A 25,701-nucleotide genomic window follows, 5' to 3' on the forward strand; every position below is an offset into this window, starting at 1 on the left:
AACAAGTCACAAGCAAGGCTGGGATATTCTCTCTCGAAGTTTCTTTTAGGCGGTTGCTCCAGAAGGGCGAATGCCTTTACCCATTTAAAGTTTGCTCGTTGCAGAGGTGGAGTTTGTCCCTGGGGGTTGGCAGAGGTGAAAGATTCTCATGACAGGATACGCTGTTTTCTGGCCTCCCACAGCTGTAACCCCCATCATGTGTTTCCTGAGGTGCCTCTTGGGGAGTCAGAGTGGGGAATTAGCTGGTTTCTCTGCTGAAAAGAGGATTTAAAGCAGTGTGCAGTCTCCTTAGTGACTGCTGAAAGACGGCTACCCCCAGTTCCTCCGTTGCCCGAGGCTACCTCATTTAGCTGCACAGTGTAAGCATTGCAAAATATGTCCATTGGCAGCAAGGGAAAAAAAAAACCCAACAAGACCTGTGGTCTTGAAGGTTAAACCTTAACGGCAAAATATATGCTTAATTATAACTCTTTTTCTCTTGAGGGAGAGGAAGAGGGAGCTCAAATGTAGCTCTTCCTCTTTAACACCAGATGCCCATAATCATTGATTTCCCTTTCTGTGTCACAATAAGTCTTTATACGCTTCCCCTTTTGACTGAATACATTAAGTCCTGTTTACCTTGGGTTGTCTGCCAGGAATAAGAGGTTCCCTTCACTTTCTAAAACTAAGCAGCTTAGAAACACAGAAGGGTCAGTAAATGCTTCCAAACTTTCTGGCACATAAACATTGGTGCGGAAAGAAATAGCTTCCCTTTTTTTTTTTTTTTTTTTTGCCTGCCTTTGCCCTGGGAGAGATGCCATCAGCCAAAGTGGGGAGAATGCCTGGGAAAAAGGCATCCTTAGCCCAAGGGAAGGCTTTACTGCTAGAGTCATCCTGATGCATCAAGGTTGAGCAACTACACACAGCAGCCTTTGTCATTGCCTTTCTTCTACACCGGTCCAGCTGCAAGCGATCCTGGCAGAACCTAAGCTGATTCTGTGGGAGGCTTTGGCAGCTTTGAAGGATGCATGAATGGTTTACAAATTAACTTAATTTAAGCTACGTCTTCCGGAAGAACATTCAAAGCTTTGGCTACAAGAGCCAAAGCAGCCAAGAAACAATAGGAATAAACAAAACACCTCTAAACATTATTTGGAAGGGGGTGGAAGGGTGAAGGAACATTTGTTATGAGTCCAACAAATCAGTAGTGTTTGTCTGTTAGAAACTAAGAACGGTGTGTTTTATATTTATTTTTAAACCATTGTGGAGCTATGAAAGGATAATTTAAAATAATTTATCCTTTAACGTTGCCTGTGTATTTTCTAGGCATAGATGTGGAACTAATACCCAAAGTGTCCAACCTCAAATTATCTTTGTGACTCCAGGTTCTGCTGTATATGTGAACAACAGGATATCCTTACTCTAAAATTATGCTGGTCTGTGAGCATAACAAAGATTTGATTGATACTCTAGAACAGTTCTTGCAGATATAGAAATAACCTTGTACACCATCAAAATTCTGAAGATAGAGAACACCATTTGCTTAACAATTCCTCATATACTGCCAAGTTCAAAGACAAGTCCATTTCAAGAAATGGGGCTCGCTGTGCTGCAGTTCTAGTTGCTCTTCTTAATGGTACAGCAAAGCTGGAATCTAGTGTCTTGAACAAAGTTAAAAGGGTGAAGTCATTTTATTTAAAACCAGATTTGGAGCTTGCTTTATACTTTTCTCATTTTGGCTACTTGGTTTGAATTTAAACAGACTGGTTAGCACCTCAATGGAAAAAGATAGAGCAATGATGGCGAACTTTTTAGACACCGAGTGCCCAAATTGCGCGCACGAGCATGCCCAAACTGAAAGGTGCGTACATGTGGACATGCGCATGCACGGACATACATGCGCACTGACATGCACGCATGTGCAGCAGAGACCCGAAGACCAGCTGGTTGGTGGGAGATGGGGCATCCCAACACCGGCAGCGTGGCAAGAGGTAAGATCTTTTTCTTTCGTGAGCTTCTGTTTCATTGCTTGCAGGGAAACAGAAGCTCACAAAAGAAACACCACGGAGATCTGACCTGGGGCAACGGCACGCGTGCCAGAAGAGTGGCCTCTGCGTGTCACCTCTGGCATGCATGCCATAGGTTCGCCATCACGGAGATAGTGGGACTGCTTTGGGTACACTGCCTTAAAGGTACATGGAATAAAACAGGCAAAGTATAAATATGTATAATATGTAACATATACATAGTGATACAACTAGTCCTCAGCTTACAACCATTCATTTAGTGATTGTTTGAAGTTATAACAGCATTGAAAAAAGTGACATGATTATTTTTCACACAACTGTTGTAGCATCCCCATGGTTACATGATCAAAATTTGGATGCTTGGCAACTGGCATGTCTTTATGACGTTTGCAGTGTCCCAGGGTCATGAGATCATACTTTGCAATCTTCTAACAAACAGAGTCAAAAGGGAAGTCAGATTCACTTAACGGCCGTTACTACCTTAATAACTGCAACGATTCACTTAACAGTTGAGGCAAGGAAGTTCATAAAATGGGGCAAAACTCATTTAACACCTGTCTTGCTTAAGCAATGGAAATTTTGGGGTCATTTGTGAAGACTATAATGAATATATTTTACTTTGATTGAAAGTATTTTAGATTATGTGTTATAAGTAGGTGTTGGGAGATTTGGAAGGTATTTTATTTACTTTTATTTACATATTTAACTTGGGGTACAGCTAACTAGAAGTTTCAGCAGTTAAAATATTAAAACTATTATTACCTGGAACAATATTAACCATGACTATAGAATTCAGTATGACTGAAATTGTTAAAAAGCAATAAAGAAGTATGAGGGCATAAAGTTACATTTGGGATAGAATAGATAAACATATTTAGTGTATGAGATAATAAAGCTTAATATTTTCCTCCCCAGTATATCTGACAAACTTAAACTTTGGGTGTGAACTTGGTTGAAATCCATCTTCGCCTGGTTATGAAGTTTCTTTGGGTACTTTGGGTCAGTCCCCCTTTTTCAGCCTAGTATACCATATAGCATTGTTGCTCCGGAGATATAATAAGAAAGACCCTCATATATCCTAACTTGAATTTTCAGAAGAAAGATGTGATAGAAATGCAAAAAAATGTTGTGTCCACAGCTGTATAAACTAAAGGGCAGCCTCTTCCAAGTTGACACCTTTTAAGAGGGTTGGACTATAGTCCTTACCAACCACCGGTTGGTTACAGTGGCTAGGAATAGTCTGAGTGGTAGCCCAATACTCAGGGGTGTCACACTGGCAGCCAGATGCGTCATGCACAGACCACGTCCACCCCAGCTCCATGAATGAGAAAAACATCACGTGACAGCAATGTAACATGGCGACTTTGACACCCAAAGGATATCATCCCTAGTGTTGGATCTTGATTGTAACCAATAGGAATAACTTGACATCCTAGAACAGTGGTGGGGAACTATGACCCTTTTATGACCTGTGGACTTCAACTCCCAGAATTCTGAGCTGGCTAGAACATTAGTCCCCTTAGTCATTTCCAGTTTCTGACAGAGCCCTTCTGTTTATTCTATCCATCACTTTTCCAGTTAACTTTACTCCAGAAACTCTAAATTCTCTTCTAAAAGGTTGCTATTTGTCATGCTATTGCCTAGTCAGTTGGTTTTCTTCTGACAGTGACGTGATGCCCAATGAAAATCCGAAATGACAATGATCTTGAGCACATACAGATGAATAAATTTGGTTTATTAACTTGTATTTACAGCTGGGTTTATTTCTAAGGATTTGGTCAAGTAGGTTCTTCCTTTTCTAATGACAAAAGCAGGCAATTATTCCTAAACATCAGTGGGAGGCTATATGGTCTGGCTTACATGTTTAAATAACTGCTCACAAGCAGCTTTTTTTTTTTCCATGTGAACAATAGAATGCCAGAGAACATTCTTATAGACAATCCCAGTGGCTACTTCCATGAAGAATAAAACCCAGATTTCTCATTTCCAGCACACCCATTTAACTCAAGTAGCTACTGTGATCTTCTGGAAAGACCTCCCATGAAGTTATACTGAGCATGCAAATTGGCCACCCATGCAAGCAACAATTTCCATAATCAGATAATGTATGAACTACCTCTGAGTATGTGACTTACTCAAAACTGTTAGTATTACTCTCCAAATTTCCTAATTGCCTTTCTAAAGCTTCTCTACATTGAATATTAAACGAATGACTCTCTCTGTCAGGTTTTGTTTTTTTTTTGAGAGAGAGAGAAAGAGAGAGAGACAGGGAGATTTGGGCAAACTTCTTTCTCTGCCAGCATTTGGTTATTTTGGCTCTTTTTACTTTCTGCCATGAAAGCACGTGAAGATAAGATTCTCAGATCAACAAAATTGCTAATCCCTTCTGGATTGTATGTTTAGACTTTTATAAAGCCAGAGAAAGAAAGAATCTAAAATGTTTGCAATATGAGCCCCCACCCCAATAATCTGTGGAAACAAATCATTAAAATTTATCTTAAGGCTTCACTTACAAGTTTGCTCTTGGGACTAATTTTTCTCTGCCTATTCTATATTGGAGCCAGGGAAGTAAGTCTGCTTTGTACTTAAATGTATACGTCCACATTTTTAAAGCAAACAAGAACATAGGAAACTGATATTCACAAGTACTTTCCTTGGAAAGCCTGTCGTTAAGACTTAAATTTGTAGAATTGGAACACGATAGCAGATGAAAAGTGAAAGCATAACCAAACATCTAGGTCTGTGATGGCCAGCCAATTTGCCATCCTCTGCTAAACTGGGCTTGCATCAAAATTCTCTTTTGAAATAAATTTGAATGACTTTTCTGTCCTCCCTCCCCTTCCCTTTCAGATTTACTGAAGATGAGCCATCAAGGACATTTTCATCAATCGGCCTGCCTTTGTTGTATTCTGTTTTCTTACTTGTTTTAATTGAAAACCAGTGATTCCTTTTCAATTGAGAAATTGATTTCTAAGGAGATTTTATCCTTGGCCTTTACATTGTGGAGGGAGGTGCTTTCTCTTGCCTTCATCCTTCTTCTGTTACATTCCTGCGCTAGAGTTTTTTTTTTTTTTAATAAAACCCAACAACACAGATTTCCCCAAGAGAATAAGTACATTCTGCAAAGTGAGGTTGAAAGCCAGCTGCCCTCTGTAAACATTTCACATGAATGTGGCATTAGTAATGGTTCCAGTTAAAAAGGTTCTCTCTCAGAATTGGAGGTGGTAATTTTCCTCTTACCCTCATAGTCAAATGGCTTTTGAAAATGCAAGCTGAGCTTTCCAGAGCAGCAGCGATTTCAAGGATGCTGATTGTTTTGTGTGGCAAGCAGAGATCAGTGTATGAAACGGGAAAAAAATTCTATCGGTTAAATCCCTTTGGTGTGGTGATGAATCACGGATATGGTCAGGGCGGTTGAGCTTTCTGGGCACCTATCTTGGTCCTTCCCTCAGCAGCACAAAGTGGTTCAGCTGCAGTGGGGCAGGAAGGAATAAAATCAGGAACCCCACTGAAATTTTGCACTGCAGTAACTTTTAGCCACACAATCTCTTAAGGGTCGCATATTTTCAGTGCTGCCTTTCTTCTTTTAATGGTTACCATGTGTAAGTCCTACTTAGTGCTGTTGGATTGGGGAGGGAGTGGGGGAAGGAGGGAAGAAGAACCTGTTTTGAATCTTTCTTCCAAATTTGTTTTCATGTGGCTTCTGATTTGTGAATGGTATGTCAAGGAAGGGGAGGGGGAGCCCCAACGTGGTGGTGGGATGGAACCAAACTAGCAAACCCTGCCTTCTGAGTTGCCTCTGGTGAGTGATATTCATTTTATACATGCCACGTTTTGAACACATGTTTGAATAACAATTGTGATAATGTGTTTTCCCCTCCTCACTTTTTTCTTTCCTTCTAGCCTTCCACGCCTATGGAAAATCTGGTAAAATGCTTGTGGAAACCAGGTATTTTATTTTTTGTCCCTTTTTGCTGTTCAAGATTCAAGTATTTTGGATTTTTGTTAACTGTTTAATATGCAAGTTGTTTTTACCCCTGATGTTTTGTCTATAGTTTCATGTTCTTTTTCTACTTAATCTCTCCTTTTGTGAATTTAGCATATTTATGCAGCTAGGGGTAAGCATGTTAGGGAAAACATGTATATCTCCAAGTCCAATTTTAAAAGCTCTTCCTAGGACTTTAGATTCTCTAGCCCTCAGCGCTCAATTGCCAGGAAAGCTGGGAGAGAAGCATACTTAAAGGGTCAGGCAAAACATTATACTACAGTACTTCTGATTGGCAGAAGATATTTATGCCCGTGAATGAATTGCCTGCATTATAGATACGTAGCTCTCCATCTTCTACATATCCAGTTAGCCATTTCAACCGTGACAATATAGTACATGTACAGTTGTTCCCTTGAAATCTTATGGCAGTTCCCTACAATTGTTAAAGATGTTCTTAATCTTTTATTTCCACCTTTTTCTCACAAATTTGATTAAGGTGATTGGCATAAAGAGCTGTATTTTCAGCCTCAGTATTTTCATGCTGAAGAGGGTATTCCACTTGAAAAGCTCAGGATGCATAAACATCTTTGCTGCCCATCCAAGTCTATAAATCATGTTGTGAACTGGTTTTCCACATGGGGAAAACAGTTGAGTGGTCCCACTTCAGTCGGAGGAGAGAGCTGTGAATAATTCAGTAGTGTCTTTTTATCTTGTTTGTGGTTATTTCCATCTCTGTAGAACACGAATAACACTGGTCCACATTAATGGGTTTGTTGACAATAATATGGCATGATGCGCCTGCCATCATTTGAAGACCCCTACTTCTTCTAATGATAATTTTTCATTTGTAAAGGGAAATGTCCCTAACTGGATCTTAACACTAGTTCATGGCAAGCTTGAATTTTAAAAGAGCAACTTAGAGTTTTCCCATGTATTATGCTTTTCAAAATAAGAAAAGGCATTGACTTGGAGGATAGTTTGATATGAATGGCATCACAGGGTTGCTTTTGATGATTGAGATTCTCAATCTGTGATCTGTCATGAGATGCCTGGTCATGTGATCTTGGCTTGCTTCTTTATCACCCAGCTTTGAACTGTTTTGAAAGATGCCTAAAAATATTCTCAGGACTTCATTGCCATTACTCTCTCATGTTAGCAATTGTTATAATTGCCACTGGGGTCCTGTGCCATCAGAAAAGAGAGGGTAAGTGATCCGTGCTTTTGTGACAGGGAAAGGTGCAGGAGCTCATGGAATGATGTCCTAATTAAACTGCTGTCTGACTTCCTGCAAATTGTGAGGCCTATTCCACTCTTCACTGAGCAAGTATTGGCTTCTGTCTTGGACCTTCACCCCACTCCTGAGTCTGTGCTCCATGGAATTCCCTAGACTATTCTAAATACGTTTCTCACTCACATACATGCATATGCGCATGAACATCCCCCCTTGCACACACACAGACATCCTTTATTGAAAATAAATAAATGAGTAATATGTTTCTTCCAAAATAAAACTTCCATCTTATATCTGGAAAAACATACATTTCTGATATGCAGCAATCTCCGTGCTGACCAGGTGCTGGGTATTGTCTCTTCTATTAAAGTCTGATTCAGCGAATGCCTTGCATTTCCTTTTTGGCCCTCTCCATAGTGTCAGACTCATAGACAGACTGAAACTATTGAATAAAACAGTTTTGTTGCATAAAAACAGTTGTATATATCTTGATATCTGTAAAAGGAAGGAAGGAAGGAAGGAAAGGTTTCTAAAGCTACCCAATTTGCATATTACTCTGGAAGTGTATAATACAGCCCAAAGAAGTACAAACAGAAATAGAAGGATAAAACAAACATACATTAAAAATAGCATTACTTTGGTGGCTAGGAAAATTTTTAAAAAATGTTTATCTGTACCAAAGGTGCTTTTTCAAGAGGCAACTGGACTTTCTGGTTTTTCATTGAAGACATTTTGCTTCTCATGCAAGAAGCTTCTTCAGATCTTCTTGGATGAGAAGCGAAATATCTTCAAAGAAAAACCAGAAAGTCCAGTTGCCTCTTGAAAAAGCACCTTTGGGACAACCATGACCTGGATGACTGAGAATCTCCACAGACATGTTTATCTGTACTTTTTCTGTTTTATATGGATGTAACTATCTATCCCCATATCTGCAGAGAAGTGAAATAGATTTAGGTTACCTCATTAAAATGTGCCACATGAGAATGAAATTAAGAAGTGCTTCTTTCCAGGCTTACAAAGAAGAGGAGGAAGACAGGGCAGTAGATGTTATGCTGGGCCACCTAGCCTGTGCAGGAAGGCTTGGGTAACCTGTGAGGATTCCAGAGGGTAATAGTCAATATTAGGATCATAAATATATGCAGGGCTGTTTAGTCATTATTGACTGCTGGCAATATTCTTGAGGTATGCCAAGCCATGGCATCAATATGTTACTATTAACATCCAGCAGCCATTAGTAAATATACTGTGTTTCTCCTAAAACATGACCCACCCCAAAAAGAAGGCCCAGCACTGTTTTGTGCGGATGAGTTAAAATTAAGCCCTACCCCCAAAATTTGGCCCTATTTAAGCTTATGTGCGGCCAGGCTTGCCGGAGTGGACGATGACAGGTAGATGGCTACCGGTACCTGGAGTGACCATTACAGGTAGGCAAAGGTGGGTCACGTCGCTTGCTCTTTTTGGGTCGCAAAAGAAGTTGCCTGGTGGCTAGGCGAGGTGCGTTGGGTGAGTGGGTCGCTCTTTTCAGCCACGAAAGAAGTGGCCTGGTGGTCAGGCGAGGCGCATGGGGGAAAATTAAGACACCCCTCGAAAAGAAGGCCTAGCCGTTTTTTCAGGGGTCAAAAGAAAATAAGACCCGGTCATATTTTCGAAGAAACACGGTAGTTTTCTTGCAGTCCTGTCATGTCTCTGTTGCTTCCCTTGAGATACATTTTCCTTAGATCCTGTGATACTGAAAGCTTGTGTGGTTCACATGAGTGTATGGTTTCCAATATATTTCTCTCCACATGTTTGCAAGAGCCTGCCTAAAGAAAAGTACCTTCGTATGGGGGGCGGGGGGAGAGAGTTACCTTTCAGCAAACCTAATTAATACTTCTTCTGAAACTGTCCTGTTTGCAAGACGGTGAAAAGACTGTTGTCATCTAGGGCATTGGCAGTAAAGATGGCTATATTCAGAGAATTTCTGAACATAGATCCCACTTGAACTTAGCCCTTAGCACACAGATAAATGGTAAAAATTTTATTTCACATTTTTCTAGAATGACCACTCCATTTTGTTTTTACAGTATGATTGGACTGATGCTGGGGACCTGCATAGCTTTCTATGTTGTTATTGGAGATTTAGGATCAAACTTCTTTGCTCGATCACTTGGACTCCAGGTAAACTTGCTTTTTTAATGACCTTATCAATAGAAAATTAGATCAGTGCCTCTTTCATATCTATACATAGGATAACATAGGACATGGAATCTTGATTTCACTGCTAGCACTGAAGATATTACCTAGTTGGGTAATGAAATATCTTCAAGAAAACAATCAATCTCAGAGAGTATCAGGGACTCCACTCAATCCAACCCTGAGCTACAAATATTCTCTATTATTGATAATATAGGACATATTTGAAAGCTTGTCTGAATGGTGTTGTGGTAGTATATATAAGCAGCCTGCCATTTTCAAAATTAATAGCCAGTATACAAACTGCAGAGCAGCCTACCCCACAAAAAACTGATTTAAGGCAAACTAAGTGCATTTACACTTAACAGTGTTCTGTGCGCCTTTGGCGTTTAGTCATGCCAGCCACATGACCACGGAGATGTCTTCGGACAGCGCTGGCTCTTCTGCTTTGAAATGGAGATGAGCACCGCCCCCTAGAGTCAGGAACTACTAGCACATATGTGCGAGGGGAACCTTTATCTTTACCTTTAAGTGCGTTTAGTGATAAAATTTCATTCATAAGGTCTCTCTCTCGCTCTCTCTCTAAAACAGAAATTTGCTTTTATTTCTCATAATTTATCAGCAAGAATGTCTCTGCTTTTAGTTTATATTGCTGTTACATTTATATGTCTGCTCTCACCTACCAACCCTTCCCAATTATGGAAGCATCTCACACCTGTCCTAAGATTTATCATGTTTTTAATGTTTTGACGTAGGTGTGAGACAAGGCAAGGCAGAACTGGATCTATTACTGTAGGTTGATGCAGTCAACGGGAAACTTCCAGTTTGAGAAGCTAAAGTTTGTAGTATCAAATACTATGGGGATGGAATTGGGTAAATGAATAAGGTTTTGTAGATTTATACCTTAGGATCTATTAGCTCACTTGTTAATCTCAAACTGCCAAGTTGGAATATACAGCACGATGGTGAATAACCTGGCAAGCCAGGTCAAGAAAGTGCAGTGTTGATAGCATATCTGCTTGTTTGCCTTTTTCCATGCAGGAGCAGTTTAATTCCCAATGGATAAATAGGAACCAAAGAAGTCCCCGTAGGAGCAGAGACAAGCCAGGAAAGCTACAATGGACATTCAGTAGCATTCAGGCATGGTTTTTATCTGCTCCGGCCTGATGTAGTTAAGCTCTGATTAAGGACCTAAGCAGCTAAAAAAAAATGCATCATAAGCAAAGCCAAATTAGGTATTAAATATTTTGAGGCATTTCCAAGCTTCCTGCTATAATAAATATAAAAAGCTGCTGGTTAATTTTCTGGGTCAGAATTTCCAAGACTCCCATCGTTTCCCTTTTTTGCAGCAAAGTTAGTTTTCGTTTTATTTGCTGGAAGTACATAAAAGATATTCAAATAATGTTGTGTTTGGATTACCATTTAAAGCAGGCAGTGAGCCTTTGCTGTAAAATGGTTTTGATAAATACTTCATAGAGCAACAGTGGCACCCAGTGTCTGTGTGGTCTCATCACAGACGCTCTGTGAGAAGCAGCTTTCTTGACGTTCTAGGTTTTTCCCCCCTCCCCTTTTATTTGTTTTCAGAGTGAGTCTTAACCTCGGTCTACAGCAGAGTGGATGGGCTTAGAATGTTAATTTTGAATATGCTTTCTTCCTGGGAGTGCTCCCTGTGTAACTCTCCCTTTTTTGATGTGTGGTAGTCAAAGTGCAACACATGTGAATGGCATCTGATTGAAGAAGGCTGATGTAACAGTTCCTCATGTTCATCTTTCAGGTGAGCGGCGCATTCCGGATCCTCATGCTTTTTTTCATCTCCCTCTGCATTGTGCTCCCGTTGAGTCTTCAGAGAAACATGATGGCTTCCATACAGTCCTTCAGTGCAATGGCTCTGATTTTCTATACGGTGTTTATGTTTGTGGTCAGTATTAATGATGGGAAGCTTTTGTTTTCTTCAATCTTGGTGGTTAATTCCTTTGAGGGAAACCACAATGCATATTTAAATTCCAGGGTACCCAAACTCTTCACGTGGGTGGGCTCTCCGAGGACCTTTAACAGGAGGCTTGGTCTGCTTGTTGGCAACAACACATACTTTTAGGGTTTAGTTTGAAAAACTTTCTCGATTATTGGCGCTACCTAGTAAGGGAAGACCACTACCAGTAACAGGGATGCTATTTGCTCTTCTGTGCAAACCACAGGCCCAGGAATGTGTCTCCCATATGCTGCTCAAAGTTATACATTCTTCCAGGGAGATCCTGCCATGTCCTCATCTTCCAGCAAGTCAGCATTTTTATAGTAGTGTATACACTAGGATCTTAGGCCACACAGATTGTCAGAGGAACCCCTTAATGCCTCCTTCACTTTCTGTTCCACAGTGTTTAATCAAATGCTTCCTTCAAAGCTTTCTCATTGAGGATTTGCCAAAGAGGCTGCTAACAAATTCCCTTGCAATAAGACTCCTTCCTCAGTTTCATTTAACTTCTCACCTCTAATGTTGTTCCTAGGTATTTCCTTGCTTTATCTTGTCTCTCCGGCCATTTTCATCTTTGTTTGGGATACCATTTATTAATTTATGAACATTTTAAATGGCCTCAGGCTTAAAGACTTAAAAGACTTTAAAAGGCTTAAAAGACTCTTAAGTGGTGGGCAAAAAGTGACAGCTGAGCCTCAGTACTAGAATAAACACATACAGTAGACTATAATCATACCAAAGTTGCGTTTGATTATATGAAATGATTTTACAGCTAGACATACGGCACCAATTGTTTCCATCAATTAGAACTTAGGGGCTTCTTTAGAAATGTCCTGAAGGCTGTCAGAGTGGCTCATTGTTCACAGGAGGGGAACTTGCCCAGGGAATGCCAGTTTTGGGTCTCCCTCTTCCCCATAATTGTTGATATGTGGGGACCTTTGGCAGGTGTTCTCTGAGCCACATAATAGCCATCTTCATGGTTCACAGTTGTAAATACTTGTGCAGCTGGTGCTGGTATGGGATATAGAGCCATATTTTCTTAAACTACAGTTTAGAAGCAGAAGCATCCTTAACAAGCTACAGTGATATCAAAATAATGACCAGGTATCATGATATTGGCATCCAACTGATACAGTTCTGTACTAGAGGCTGACATCTTATGCTAGTCACATTATTTGTGCCATGACACACATATTGTCATTTCCATTTCCATTACCACCACCATCACCCACCATGTAATGATCTCAGATTATCTCGATAGTAGGCCAAATAAAAAAAATGGCGCCTTGTAACAAAGCTCATAACAAAACCCCCCTTTCTCCATTGAGAGTGGAGACAGCAGCCAGCGTGGGTAGTGCTCATCCAATCAGCTTGAAGGACTGAGCCTGCCAATGATTTTTAGTCCCGCCTTGCTGCCGGGCATGCCCAGCTTTTGGCTCAGTCCTTCAGCGCTGACTGGTGTGTGGGACTTTCTCTGGCCAAAAAATTCTCTTTTTCTTCCTTTAATATTGGTGTTTTTTCGGAAAATTTGACTCGGACTGTTTGACCTTGCCTTCGTGATTCGACTTGGACACTGACTGATTCATTCTGGCTGACTTGGACCGTCTAGACTTCGTATTTGTGAGTTGAATAAAAAACCAGGCCTAACCTAACAGCGATCTCCCCTGACTCTGCTAGGGGCGTGGGGTTTTTCTTTGCCCTCGATCTCCCTAAGGGAGGGCTTTTTGGACATTGGAACTTCGGGGGACATTCTCTGCTACAGCGTTCCTCTGGCCATTTCGCTATTTCGCTTCCATTAATTATCGGCTGCTTCGGGAGGCAATCCAGAGCGGCGCCCGCCATTTTGAATTTCAAAAAATTTTTGCCGCCGTTGGGGGAGCGCATTAGAGTGGCGACCTGCATGCCTCCACACTCTCTTACTGCCGAAACGCTCCCTTTTGCAGCTGTTCTGCTCGGACTGCCTTAATTACTTGCTGAGCGTGGCGGGCTGAATATTTCTTCTGAGGAGCCTCGCGCCCCCACCTCTGCTTAATAGCCGGCAGTTGCGGTCTGTTGGAATCAACACGTGGCCGCTCTATCCCGAAGTTATTGCTGGCTGCAGGATTGCAGCTGAGGAGCTTCGCGCCCCCCCCCCCACCTTCTGTGCTGCAGAGCTCTGAGCCGGAGGTTTGTTTACTTGAGCCCAGTGGAGCTTTACGCCCCCTTACTCTGTGCAGTACTTAGCTGCTGGCCATTAAAATATAGTGGAGCTTCACGCCCCCACCAGAGTGCTTTATTTACAACGGTCACAGGTCTGTGACTTCCTTGTTTGGTTATTGATCGGTCTTGCCTCCCTTACAACTTTCAAAGACCTCCCCCCCCCCCCCCCCCACTACCAACATAATTCCAGTTCGTGGAGTTTTTCGCTCCCAACTTAGTTGGCCTGGTCTTAATTGGTTTCAATAAGTGATATTTATTTGAAAATTCCTTCTGTGGAGTTCCTCTCGCTCCCTCTACTAATTCAAAACCTGATTACTGACACATAAATATAAACGGTGTGTGGGGGTGTTACTTCAATATTATTGTTGCCATGCCTAAGGCTCTTTCTAAGTCCAAGCACGGCCGGAGGGCCAGTGCACGTGAGGTTGGCCAATCAGACTCCATGTCTGCTACCCAGCAATCTCCCATGGCAGATTCTAGGCCTCGGTCCAAATCCTCTCAACCTTCTCGTTCACATCACAAGTCTTCCTCTCGTGACCTGTCCTCCTCTTCTTCCAAAGCGGAACAACGTAGGGACAAAGTTTTGACCAGATTATGTGACAAGGCATCTGCCCAGTTGCCTCCCCCCACTCCTCAACCTGCCCCTTCTATTCCACCTCCAGTCTCTGTACCACATTCGCCTTCTCCTGATCAGCTATCTCTGCAAGATTGCCCAGTGACTATTTCTGACGAAACTTTGTGGGGTGCTGACTCAGTGGCTCAACAACCGGTCTCTGATCCACCAACGGCGCAGACGGCTCCTTCATCTGACCCTGTACCTGCCCGTGCCTTGGACTCAGTCGTCCCTCCAGATCAACTGCAACAAATGATTGAGGCGGCGGTTCAAAGGTCTTTGGCCGCCCGTTCGGATCTTTCCAGTCGACATGGGTCGGTAAGAGAGACTTCCCCCTTCTCAGCGGGCCGCAGTGATGAAGGGTGTTCACATCCAGTTCGCTCCACCTCTCCTACTTCCTCCCACTACAGTCTTCCTTCTGCCTTTATCGAAGAAGGAGATCATGATTCTGACCTGTCGGAGGATGAGAACCTTCCCCCGGATCAGCCAGCCTTCACGGGTCTTTTTCCTCAAGCCTTGTTCAAATCATTGCTTTTCAAGGCGGTTAACACAGCCCGTCTTTCCTCTCCAAACGCTGATCCGGTACTCCCTTCATCTTCCTCTGGATGCTTGGACCCGATGTTCGCGGAACCAGCTAGACCTATAACATCTGTCCCTACTCCTCCTCTCTTTCTGGACGTAGTAAAACGACAGTGGGAATCTCCGGCATCTGCTCCCCTACCTTCGTCTTATGACAAGAGAAACTTTCAGGTCTCCTCGGATCTCGAGGCTCTTCTTCAAATCCCTTCGGTGGATGCCCCAGTAGCCGCTCTTCTTCCTAACTCCAATGTTCCGGGTGAGCCGGACGAAGGTCTTCGACCTGAGGAACGCAGATCTGATCAGGTCCTTCAAAAGGCCTTTCTAAGTTCCTCCTGGGCGATTAAAGCAACCACTACGGCTTCCTTCTTTAATCGGACAACGTTGCTTTGGTTGCGTCAGTTACAAGAGAAGTTAACCCCCGGGGATACTCGTATCAAGCAAGACCTGAATAAAATTATGGCTGCTCTTCAATTTTCAGCTGATTCTACTCTGAATGCTGCCAAGTTCTCTGCAAAATCTTTAGCTTCGACTGTCACGGCTCGTCGTTTGTTGTACCTCCGTCACTGGCAAGCGGATGCCAGACACAAATGGCGATTGGCTTCGGTTCCCTTCAAAGGCACGAAGCTTTTCGGGGACGCCTTAGATCCTTTTCTTACAGAAACTAGGGACAAAAAGAAGGTGTTGGCAGCGGCCTTCCGAAGAGGACCGCCCCGTTTCTCACCTTACCCTCCTCGTTCTTACTCCAGAGGTGCGGATGGGGGATCATCCTCTTCTTCTCTCTTTCCCTCATTTAGGAGAGATGGGTCTTTCAGCAGGTCGCGGGGTTCTTCCGACAGGTCATTTAGAGGGCGCCCCTTTAACTTTAAGCGGCCCTTTCGAGGAGGAGGAGGTCGTTTCTCCCGTCGCCGTCGCTGACTGCCTTCCGGATCCTCCCATTGGCGGTAGATTGGGCCTTTTTGCCGCTATCTGGGAAGAATCCACTTCGGACAAGTGGGTCCAGGCCACCCTAAGATCCGGGTTGGCCATTGAATTTATTGCCCCCCCCCCTCGCACCTTTGTTTGCTGTCCGATTTCTCGTGATCCTGTCAGGAGGTCCCTTATGGATTCATCGGTTCAGCATCTTCTGACTATCAGGGCCATCCAACCTGTACCTCCCGGTCAGGAGGGTTCGGGATTCTATTCTAGAGTGTTTCTAGTCCCAAAATCTTCAGGTGGGTGGCGTCCTATTCTGGACCTCAAACGTTTGAACAGATATGTTGTGTACCGGAAGTTTAAAATGCAGTCATTGAAGTCGATTCTCGACGGTGTTCGGAGGGGCGATCTCCTCTCTTCCATTGATCTAACTGAGGCCTACCTTCATATCCCTATCCTCCCGTCCCATAGACAGTTTTTGAGGTTTTGTTATGACGGAGCACACTACCAATATAGGGCTCTCCCGTTTGGTCTTTCTTCTGCCCCTCGCACCTTTACGAAGGTACTGGCTGCCTTGGCGGCTCGACTCCGTCTACGTTCAGTTCGCCTCATGTGTTATTTAGATGATATTCTGCTGTTGTCTCCTTCTGTGCAGCAGGCTGCCTCGGATATTCGTCTGACAATTGAGACGTTAGCGGCTCACGGTTTCTCCGTTAATTTGGAGAAGAGTCATCTCTCCCCCTCCACTAGATTAGTGCACCTGGGTGCCCTGATTGACTCTCTTCAGGGCAAAGTTTTTCTTTCTCCCGATAGGCAAACTAGTCTGAGGCAGTTAATTTCCCAGGTTGAGCGGAGTCGGGTGGTTTCCCCTTATGTCTTGTCTCAACTCTTAGGTAAGATGATATCAGCGATAGCTATCGTTCCCTGGGCTCAGCTTCATGCCAGGGAACTACAATGGTTTCTCTTACCTTTACAGAAGGCCGGCAGAGGCACTTCACTGAAGCCGATTCCTCTCCCTCCTGCGGTACGAAGATCCCTCCGCTGGTGGCGCTCCCCTGCTCTCGCAGCGGGTTGCTTTTTCCTCGAACCCTCGAGGGTGGTGGTAACGACAGATGCCAGTCTTCAGGGCTGGGGGGCCCATTGCCAAGGTCAACTGGCTCAAGGGACTTGGACAGCCTCGGAAGCTCGACATCCCATCAATTGGCTGGAACTGAAGGCGGTGTTTCTAGCTCTAAGGGCATTCCGCCATCTGGTCTCAGGTGCCCACGTCCTTGTCCTCACGGACAACGTCGCCGCAAAGGCACATTTGAACAAACTGGGGGGCACCAGGTCGAAGTCTCTGCTGACCCTGGCAGTCGCGCTGGGGACCTGGTCAGAGCGCCACCTGTGTTCCCTTCGGGCGGAACACATCTCCGGGGTACGGAATGTTCAAGCGGACTGGTTGAGTCGACGGCAGATAGACAATGCGGAATGGCGTCTACTTCCGCTCCTCTTCCAGGAACTGTCTCTTCGCTTCGGTCATCCAGTAATCGACCTATTCGCAACTCACGAGAACACTCAACTTCCGCTGTTTTTCTCCCGGTACCCACATCCTCGAGCGGCCGGCGTCGACGCCCTTCGAACTCCATGGCCGTCGGGCCTTTTGTACGCATTTCCTCCGACGGTTCTCCTTCCCAGGGTCATCCGCAAGATTCTATCCGAGCGAGCGGAAGTGATCCTTGTAGCTCCTCATTGGCCTCGGAGACCCTGGTTTGCGGATCTCGCGTCACTATCGGTGACCCCATCGTGGCGCATTCCTCTCTCGGACGACATTCTATTACAAGGCACCCTGAAACACCCAGACCCGGCCTGGCTCAATCTAACCGTTTGGAGATTGAGCGGTGCACTTTGAGAGAGGTACATATTCCGGCGGATGTAGTACATACCTTACTTTCCTCCCGACGTCCTTCTACGGAACGCATTTACTCTGCCACCTGGCGGAACTTCTGTAGCTGGTGTAATCAGGCCGATGTCAGTCCTCTTCGCCCTTCTATCATTCATATCCTGATGTTTTTGCAAAAAGGCCTCTCCCGGGGTCTCTCCCCTAACACTCTCCGCCGGCACATTGCAGCCTTATCTTCGGTCCTTACCTGCGGATCCTTGTCGTCTCTGGCTCAACATCCCTTGATCCGCCGTTTTCTTCGGGGAGCAAAGAATTTGTGTCCTCCTGTTCTGCATCGCTACCCCACCTGGGATCTTCCGCTTGTCTTGCAGTCTCTTACGAGTTCTCCATACGAGCCTCTTCAGTCTACCAGCCTCAGACTCCTCACCTGCAAGGTTGCCTTCCTTGTGGCCATTACCTCAGCTCGCCGCATATCTGAGCTTGCTGCCTTATCCACTCGTCCTGACCTTTGCGTGTTCCACACGGACCGTGTGGTACTCCGTTTGGACCCTACATTCGTCCCGAAGGTCAACTCTGTGTTCCACCGTACCCAAGAGCTTATCCTGCCTAATTTTTGCCCTCGGCCTTCTCATCCACGGGAACGTCGTTGGCACTCCCTTGACGTCCGACGGGCACTACGGATTTACCTGAAGAGGACGGCTCCTTTCCGACGCACGGAGTCCCTCTTTGTCTCCTTCTTACCTACTTCTCAGGGCAGTAAAGTTTCGTCTTCCACCATCGGTCGTTGGATTCGTCAAACTATCGCCACAGCTTATGATGTCAGATCCCTTCCGCGTCCTTCAGGATTAACAGCTCACTCCACCCGCAGCGCAGCTACGACGGCAGCTTGGGCGACACAGGCTTCCTTGCTGGAAATTTGTAGGGCGGCCACGTGGACTTCCCCTAGTCCTTTCATCCGACACTACAAACTCGACCAGTTTGCATCAGCCGAAGCCTCATTTGGACGCCGGGTTCTACAAAGGGTTGTGGCCGGAGAGGACATTACAACCCAGCGTGATCCCCCCCTAACATCGGGACAGTGAACTTGGGTATGTCCCACGCTGGCTGCTGTCTCCACTCTCAATGGAGAAGGATCGTTGGTCTTACCTGATACGTTCCTTCTCGTTGAGTGGAGACAGCAGCCAGACCCTCCCTTTTCTTCACGCTGGTCTCGACATAGGAATTTGTTTCTATCTTTCTCTCTTTGTTTTCCTTTGTCCCACACACCGAGCCTGTCTTCCAGTCTTCACCAAAAGCTGGGCATGCCCGGCAGCAAGGCGGGACTAAAAATCATTGGCAGGCTCAGTCCTTCAAGCTGATTGGATGAGCACTACCCACGCTGGCTGCTGTCTCCACTCAACGAGAAGGAACGTATCAGGTAAGACCAACGATCCTTTTCTTTTGTTCTGAACAAACTATGTGTTTTCTCAGTTGCTCAGTTGGGTATTAAAGAGTTATATAATTTCCTCCCCCCCAAGCCCCCCCCCCCCAAATATTGGTTCCTCCCACCAGGCAGCTTATTGTAAGATGGGGATGGGAGGCCAGGGAAGAAAGAAAGATAAGGAAAGAAGGGAGGGAGAGAGAGACCAACATAGAAAAACAATTTTCTTCTATACAAGTTGCATTTGGAGTTAGCAGTTCAAATTAGGGCATATACTATAACAGTCTTGCCGGAAAGTGGCAGATTTAAAAGAGAGGAGGAGGAGGCAGGTGTCTAGAGGAAGAGCAATGTGCAGTACAGTTCCTTCATTGCAAAAACTGGTGCTGGGGGCTTAGAAAACATAGTGCATTTGGGAGGCTGTTGGCTGCTAAAGTTGGGAGAGCTCATTATTACGAAAAGCTAGAATACAGAAAGCCCCCTGAAAAAGAGTGGTTAGGAGATGGAAATGTATAAAGATGTTGAAAGGACTTATTGCTAGAAATGGAAGGGATTGAATGCCAATGAAGGGATTTGCATATTTTATCAAGCATCCAGTTGAGAACATTCAGTTGGAGGGCAAGCAATTCTTGCACCACCCCTTCCTTGTGATGCAGGTTGCTGTAATTTACTCAGGACCCAGAAACCCCAGATTCCCCATACATCTCTGGGGATGCACTGGGGATGCAGATCCAGGAAATGTGGCTTGGTAAAAATCTCTGCCTGTGAGCTTCTATTGCCCCTTTGCTGTTTCCCATTTGCTGATAAAACTGAGGCAACCTGGGTTGTCAGTTACTGGCTTGGTATGGTGTCTCTGTTGTCTAGATTGTAACCTCTCTTTTCTTTTCCTTGGCTACAGATCGTGCTCTCTGCTTTCAAACATGGCCTCTTTGACGGGCAGTGGCTGCAGCGGGTCAGTTATGCACGCTGGGAGGGCATTTTTCGCTGCATTCCTATCTTTGCCATGTCGTTTGCCTGTCAGTCGTAAGTATCAGCAGTCCCGGCTGCTTGGAGATTGTGGGGTGGAATGAGTTTTGTTAAGGGCAAAGGGTCAGGATGGCCTGTATGGGATAGGTACCATCTGGTCCCCTTGTCTTGATTTTAATCAAAATATTTTACAGCCCACTGAGGTATAGCATCTGACTGGGTTGTGACCCTTTTGTTACCTAGCTGGGAGAGGGAGTTATATTTCACTCATTGTACTTAAGCTTCTTGTTCATAGGAGGCAAATACATCTCCGGTGTAATTTTCCATTGGCTTTAATGTCTGGTACTTGGGACAGTATTGAGCCCTGTTCTTGAGAAGTGAGAAGAACTTAAGCAGAAATAATTACTACCATAGTGGGCTTTCAATATTGGCTTAAAATGATTTTTGTGAACATCTTTGTTAAGCAACATAAATGTTTTCACAGAGAATATTTAAGGAAAAGGTAACTTCTTAAGTCAGTTTGACCTTCTGGACTATAAAGTCCTATTTACCCTTATAGATGTAGGACAGGGGTTGACTCCAGACTTTCTTTCTGTGCGTTGCACAATGCAAAGCCTATTCCAGAATTGGGTTCAAGTCTTTCAGTTCTCATTTTACACATACACACCCCATACACAAACACACAATTTTTAAACTTCCCCGCTTCAGACTAGAGGGGTAGAAATTTCTTTTAATTTTCTTGTCGGCATCTTCCCAGTCAGAAATCCCAACATTAGAAATAATATTTTTGCACCTTATACTTTCCCCTTCCCTGTTCTGTTCTTCAACGTGCCTCCTTCCATTTTCTGATTCCGCCTTTATTCCCCCCCCCCCCCATTCCTCAGAGTTTGTCAATAAAAAAGAAATAATGGAAATCCATGCTGCATGCTGGCATAGTTTATTTTGGATGAAGAACTTAAAATATTTTTAAAAAAAAAAAAAACACATGCCTGCCCTTAGTTGTCATAGTCGTTCTTGTGGCAGATGTAAGCTTTCATCCATAGATAATTCCCATTTCCATTCTAGTAGCAATACTTCTACCACCCTTTCATTTGTGGCCGGACTGAAAAGTGGCCCAGTGAAACCATAGAAGTGTGTGTGTGTGTGTGTGTGTGTGTGTGTGTGTGTGTGTGTGCGTGTTCAGCTGAGGACCCAAAATGGACCGTTAGCATTAGCTTTGATACAGCTGGGCTCTCCTTCTCCCCCTCTGCCCACTCCCCCAATTATGCTTCTCAGATTTAATGTGCTTCACTCAGTTTTAAGTGTCTCTGCTATAATTGGTGACAGAAGGGTTGATTCATTCTTTTATAGCTACCTAGTTACCACAGTGGGGGTTTATAAAATCCAAATTTGTCCTTTTTCTTGTGGTGGCCATTCAGCAACCAACCTTCATTTGGTGGGAGTTGGAAACACAGCAAAATTATATGTTCCGGACTAGTATATTCACATATCTCTCTAAATATAGATTACTACACCACTGGTGTGGCAAGCCAAACTGAAAGTTAAATCCTATCAATTTTCCCAAGGGCAAGAATAACACACGTTTCTTGGCCTGTGTGACGTCACGTGCGGATGGATCCCGGGGTTGCCAGGCTTGTAATAACTGACCTTTCAGTCGATTTACCCCCAAACTTTAAGAAGTGTTAGATAGAAGCAAAAAACTAACATGCATTATTGATTGGCCACTTGCTATGGCTCCTGAATGCACAAGTATGCTTTGCTTGTAGAGTTGGCTGTCTCTGGCAATAAGGTTTGTTGTCATTGCCAAATTCAAAGAGAAATGCCTCTGCGGCCCCCTCCGCCCCTCGTGTGTGCAGCATATGGTTTAACAGACTGCACATGAGGCTGGAAGCCAGGAAGCCTAGAAATATAACATTAGCTCCGCTGCAGCCTTCCTGTACGACCTCAGGATAGTGTCCCTGTCGTTAATTCTTTTGTAATATGAGCTATACTGGTGTAAGCTTTAAATCAGACATTTCAGTCAGTGGTATAGATGTGAACCAACTGGAATGACAGGCACCGTTCGTAGTTTGGTGTCGTTGCTAGTGCCATATGAATGACACATTGAAGAAATGGAAATGAAGATTCTGTTTACCCTCTGCCTCACTTTTACATGTGGCTACCCACATTTATGATCGTTTGGCCCAATTTCTCCATTAATCAAGGATCTTTGAAACAGCAGTAGAACTGCATTTCAATTTCCTTTCTAAATCTATTTTTTTCTTTCATTACATATGTGTTTTTTTATCTACATACAATAAATGTAGAAATTGAGAGAGAGAGAAATAGATAGAGATATAGAGCGATAGCATAGTAGATGTGATGTAGACATTAAAAAAAATAGAAAGAAGAAAATTTGGTAGAGAAAATTTTTGCCATATGCATCATTCGGGAGGGAGGGGAACAGCAGTTTTTATTAAGATTTGCAAAAAATCAATTCCTCACATCTTCTTTCATAGCATAGTAGCTACACTCAGAGTCATTGACTGGTGGACAGCCTTAGATATATATACATGTACTTCTCTCAGGGAATTACAAGGGACACATTCCCCTTTACAATTGAATTGTAATGCTGGAGGAGTATGCCTATGTCAGATGAAGCAAGTTGCTACCTAACCCTGATCAAATATTCTGACTGTTTTTGTCCTGAGACTTCTGCATTTTGCCGAATTAGGACTTTTCTCTGAGCAGTATTCTCTCCTGCCCAGAAAAATCTAAAAAACCCCTGCAATTTTACCTTTTCAAAGTTCCACAGGCAATGAATGTTTATGTTCAACGAAATGGAAACGTGGTCACACACATTAAAAAAATAACTTTTTCCCCCCTTCACCAAGAACTATTTCGGGCTCTGAAGCTGCTTGCTTGTGCTGTTTTTCTCCTTGTGCTCCTCTTGGAAATAGAGAGATACATGTAAAGGCATTTGGACTAAATACTCTTGTTCAGTTCACCCTGAGGGCAGCCTTCTGTGATTACAAGTGTGGTGAAAAATCCCTGTAGCATAAGGAAATGTTTATCAGACAAAGGTTGCTGCTCCCAGATACCTTGATCTTGACCTGGCCTTCAGGGTGGACATTTCAGCTTAAAAATAAAATCTGTGCACAGCAAGATACACTGCTTGTTATGCATCTTGGATTCTTGATTGGCAGAGAAGGTTTGACTTGCACATCTGATGGGTTTGAGAGTCTCTTTTACTTCTGTGTCTGGAAAGCCAAAATGTCTTGGGGCTTGTTTATACAGAGCAGGGGTGGTGAGGGACTTCTGATCTTCTGTCTCTTTGAACTACCATCTTTTTAAAAACCCAAGAGTTTCCTTGTTAGATCACACCAAAAGCTCTTCTAATCCAGCCGCCTGTCTCCCAACAGTATCCAGGCAAATGCCATGGGGAAGTTCACAAGGAGAATATGGTGGCAACAATAATTTTATGATTTGTTTTTTTGGGAATAGGCAGTCAGAAATCTTTTGCCAGTGTTTTGAGGAAAGTTTTATTTTCATCTTTTATTGCATCCATAGAATTTCACAGAATACTTTCATAGTACTTGTCCAGGTTCAGAATGAATGAACAAATAGGATCAAGGAGATTCACGAACATTCATGTTTTACTTTAAAAAAAGAAAAGAAAAAAAGAAGTGAGGTAGTCACTAAAGAGCTAAAGTTCCCCATTCTCTGAAATGGTTTTCCTTATTAAAAATCAATTCTGCATCCATCATAATGGTGGGGATGGTTTTAATCAAGAAAATGCAGAAATTAAAAATCAACCTTCTCTTAATCAGGGGACAATGCTTGCTATTAATATTTTTAAAGTGCAAGATATCTGATTTGGTTCATAGGTTTAAAAAGGGAATTTTTCATTAACACCTTCCCCACGTGCAAAGCTGCCTGGGTACAGGCTATGTTTCAGGATTAGTATATAGTTTGTTCTATAATTCTGGACTTGTAGCAGAAAGGTTTTGTCCTTTTTATTTTTCCTGAAGCTCTAGTAGGATTGTTAAGAGCAACCCAGCTGGATTGATTTTATTTATAGGCGCCCCCTTTTAATTCAAGGTGGCATCTTGGACCCAAATTGTTGGGGGTAATATGCTGATTCTGTAAACTGCTTAGAAAGGGCTGTAAAGCACTGTAAAGCAGTATATAATTCTAAGTGCTATTGCTATTGCTATTGGAGCCCATGTTCAAACATACCTTCCTCCTATTTTCTCAAACCTGTGAGGTGAGCTGGGCTGAGAGAGAGTGACCAGCCTAAGGTCACCCAGTTTTGCCTTTGTGGCTAAGGTGTGGCTTGAACTCACAGTCTCCCACATTCTAGCCTAGTATCTTAACCACTAGCCCAAACTGGCTCAAGGTTCATACTGCCTTTTATAGGGGAATGCTTAGAAAGAGAGGTCTATCTGTTGGATTTTAAATTATATCCCCTACCACACAATTCATAATTCTGATCTAGGGTAGTCTTAAAGATGGGAATAAGAGCTGTTTGTGTTTCATAGGCTCCCGTTTCCACTCCCACATCTAAAATCCTCTAAAAAAAAAAAAAACCTGGAACATATTTATTTGGGGGTGGGGGATTTGATATTGTTTTACAAGTCGGTCTGGGAGTAGTTTGCTTCTGGGAAACTTCCCCTCCCATTGCTATCCTTAACCTTCCCACAAAGCCAAAAATGGCCAAAACAATTTTAGCCACACCCCTTCCAGGGATGATACTTAGACATTACTGGATATATATTTTTTTGTTTTTTGTTTTGCTGCCCCCAACCATTCAAACCTTGCCAGCCTCCGAATTATATCTATGCAACCTCCAGCTGCTGTAGTAAATTATATACCTGATGTTGGGAACAAGCTTATATAAGCACCCAAACCCCGTGTAATTGGCTCCTTCATTTTTCTGGGAGCTTGGGCTCAAGCATTAGTGCTGAAATATGACAGGCACAGTGTTTAGTTTTGGTTGTTTAACTTTTCTCTTTGACAATTCGATGCTTTCGCTCCTTCCCTGCTTCTTATTCTGTAAACACCGTATTGCTTTAATTATCAACCTAGGATGCTTCAAGAGCAATAATCTCCAGAGTGCTGTCTGGAGCTTTGCCACTGTTGTTTGACTCAAACAAGTGGTCATTCCAGTTGCAACGTCACTTTTTTGCCCCCCTTCCTTCCTTCCTTCTTTTTTTCTGAAATGTGAAATATTTACATTGTACACGTGGCAGTGGCACAGAAGAGGAGAGCAGGCGTATTTGTGTAACACTTAAAACTTGGGAATGTTTAAAATCTCTTGGCATTGGCAATATAAACCACTGTAGCGTGACAGGAGTCTTGTGGGGAGATGCTGGGATTACCTTTATGGTGGCAACTGCACGCTGGATTAAATGTTTCTCTTCCTGACAACATGTTCTAACCAATGTTTGACTGTGTCTTGCAGCCAGGTCTTTCCAACTTACGATAGTCTGGATGAGCCGTCAGTTAAAATCATGAGCTCCATTTTTGCCGCTTCGCTAAAGGTGGTCACTGCCTTTTATGTTATGGTGAGAATGTTTATTTATTTATTTTTTAAATCTTTCCTGCCCTGTCCCTTTCTCTACATTAAAAAAACCAAAACCATTAAAAAAATAGTCTTCTGGGGAAAAAAAAAGTCTGTAAGGAATTAACTGTGAGGAACTATAAACTATTCTGCCAATTCAGGATTTGCAAACCATAAATTCCATTAAGCACGACTGGAACATGGTATGTGTGATTAGTGTGCATA

The 25,701-nt window shown here is 43.4% G+C and overlaps 1 protein-coding gene across 6 annotated transcripts in view; it reads left to right on the forward strand.

Moving 5' to 3' along the window:
• The window catches only part of SLC38A10 (solute carrier family 38 member 10), a 92,754-nt gene that overhangs the window by 9,408 nt on the left and 57,645 nt on the right, over positions 1-25,701 (forward strand). For 4 of the 6 annotated variants that reach the window (XM_034412768.3, XM_034412769.3, XM_034412770.3 and 1 more), the window contains 5 exons: positions 5,910-5,955; positions 9,289-9,382; positions 11,172-11,315; positions 19,867-19,991; positions 25,378-25,480. In XM_034412768.3, the coding sequence (XP_034268659.2) occupies positions 5,910-5,955; positions 9,289-9,382; positions 11,172-11,315; positions 19,867-19,991; positions 25,378-25,480 (512 nt within the window). Of the gene's footprint in view, positions 1-5,909; positions 5,956-9,288; positions 9,383-10,981; positions 11,316-19,866; positions 19,992-25,377; positions 25,481-25,701 lie in introns of all 6 variants that reach the window. The other 2 variants (XM_034412771.3, XM_087887070.1) reach the window with 1 other exon arrangement.

Source organism: Pantherophis guttatus, chromosome 2 (assembly GCF_059756535.1).
Source record: "Pantherophis guttatus breed Tessera chromosome 2, ASM5975653v1, whole genome shotgun sequence".
Taxonomy (NCBI): Eukaryota; Metazoa; Chordata; class Lepidosauria; order Squamata; family Colubridae; genus Pantherophis; species Pantherophis guttatus.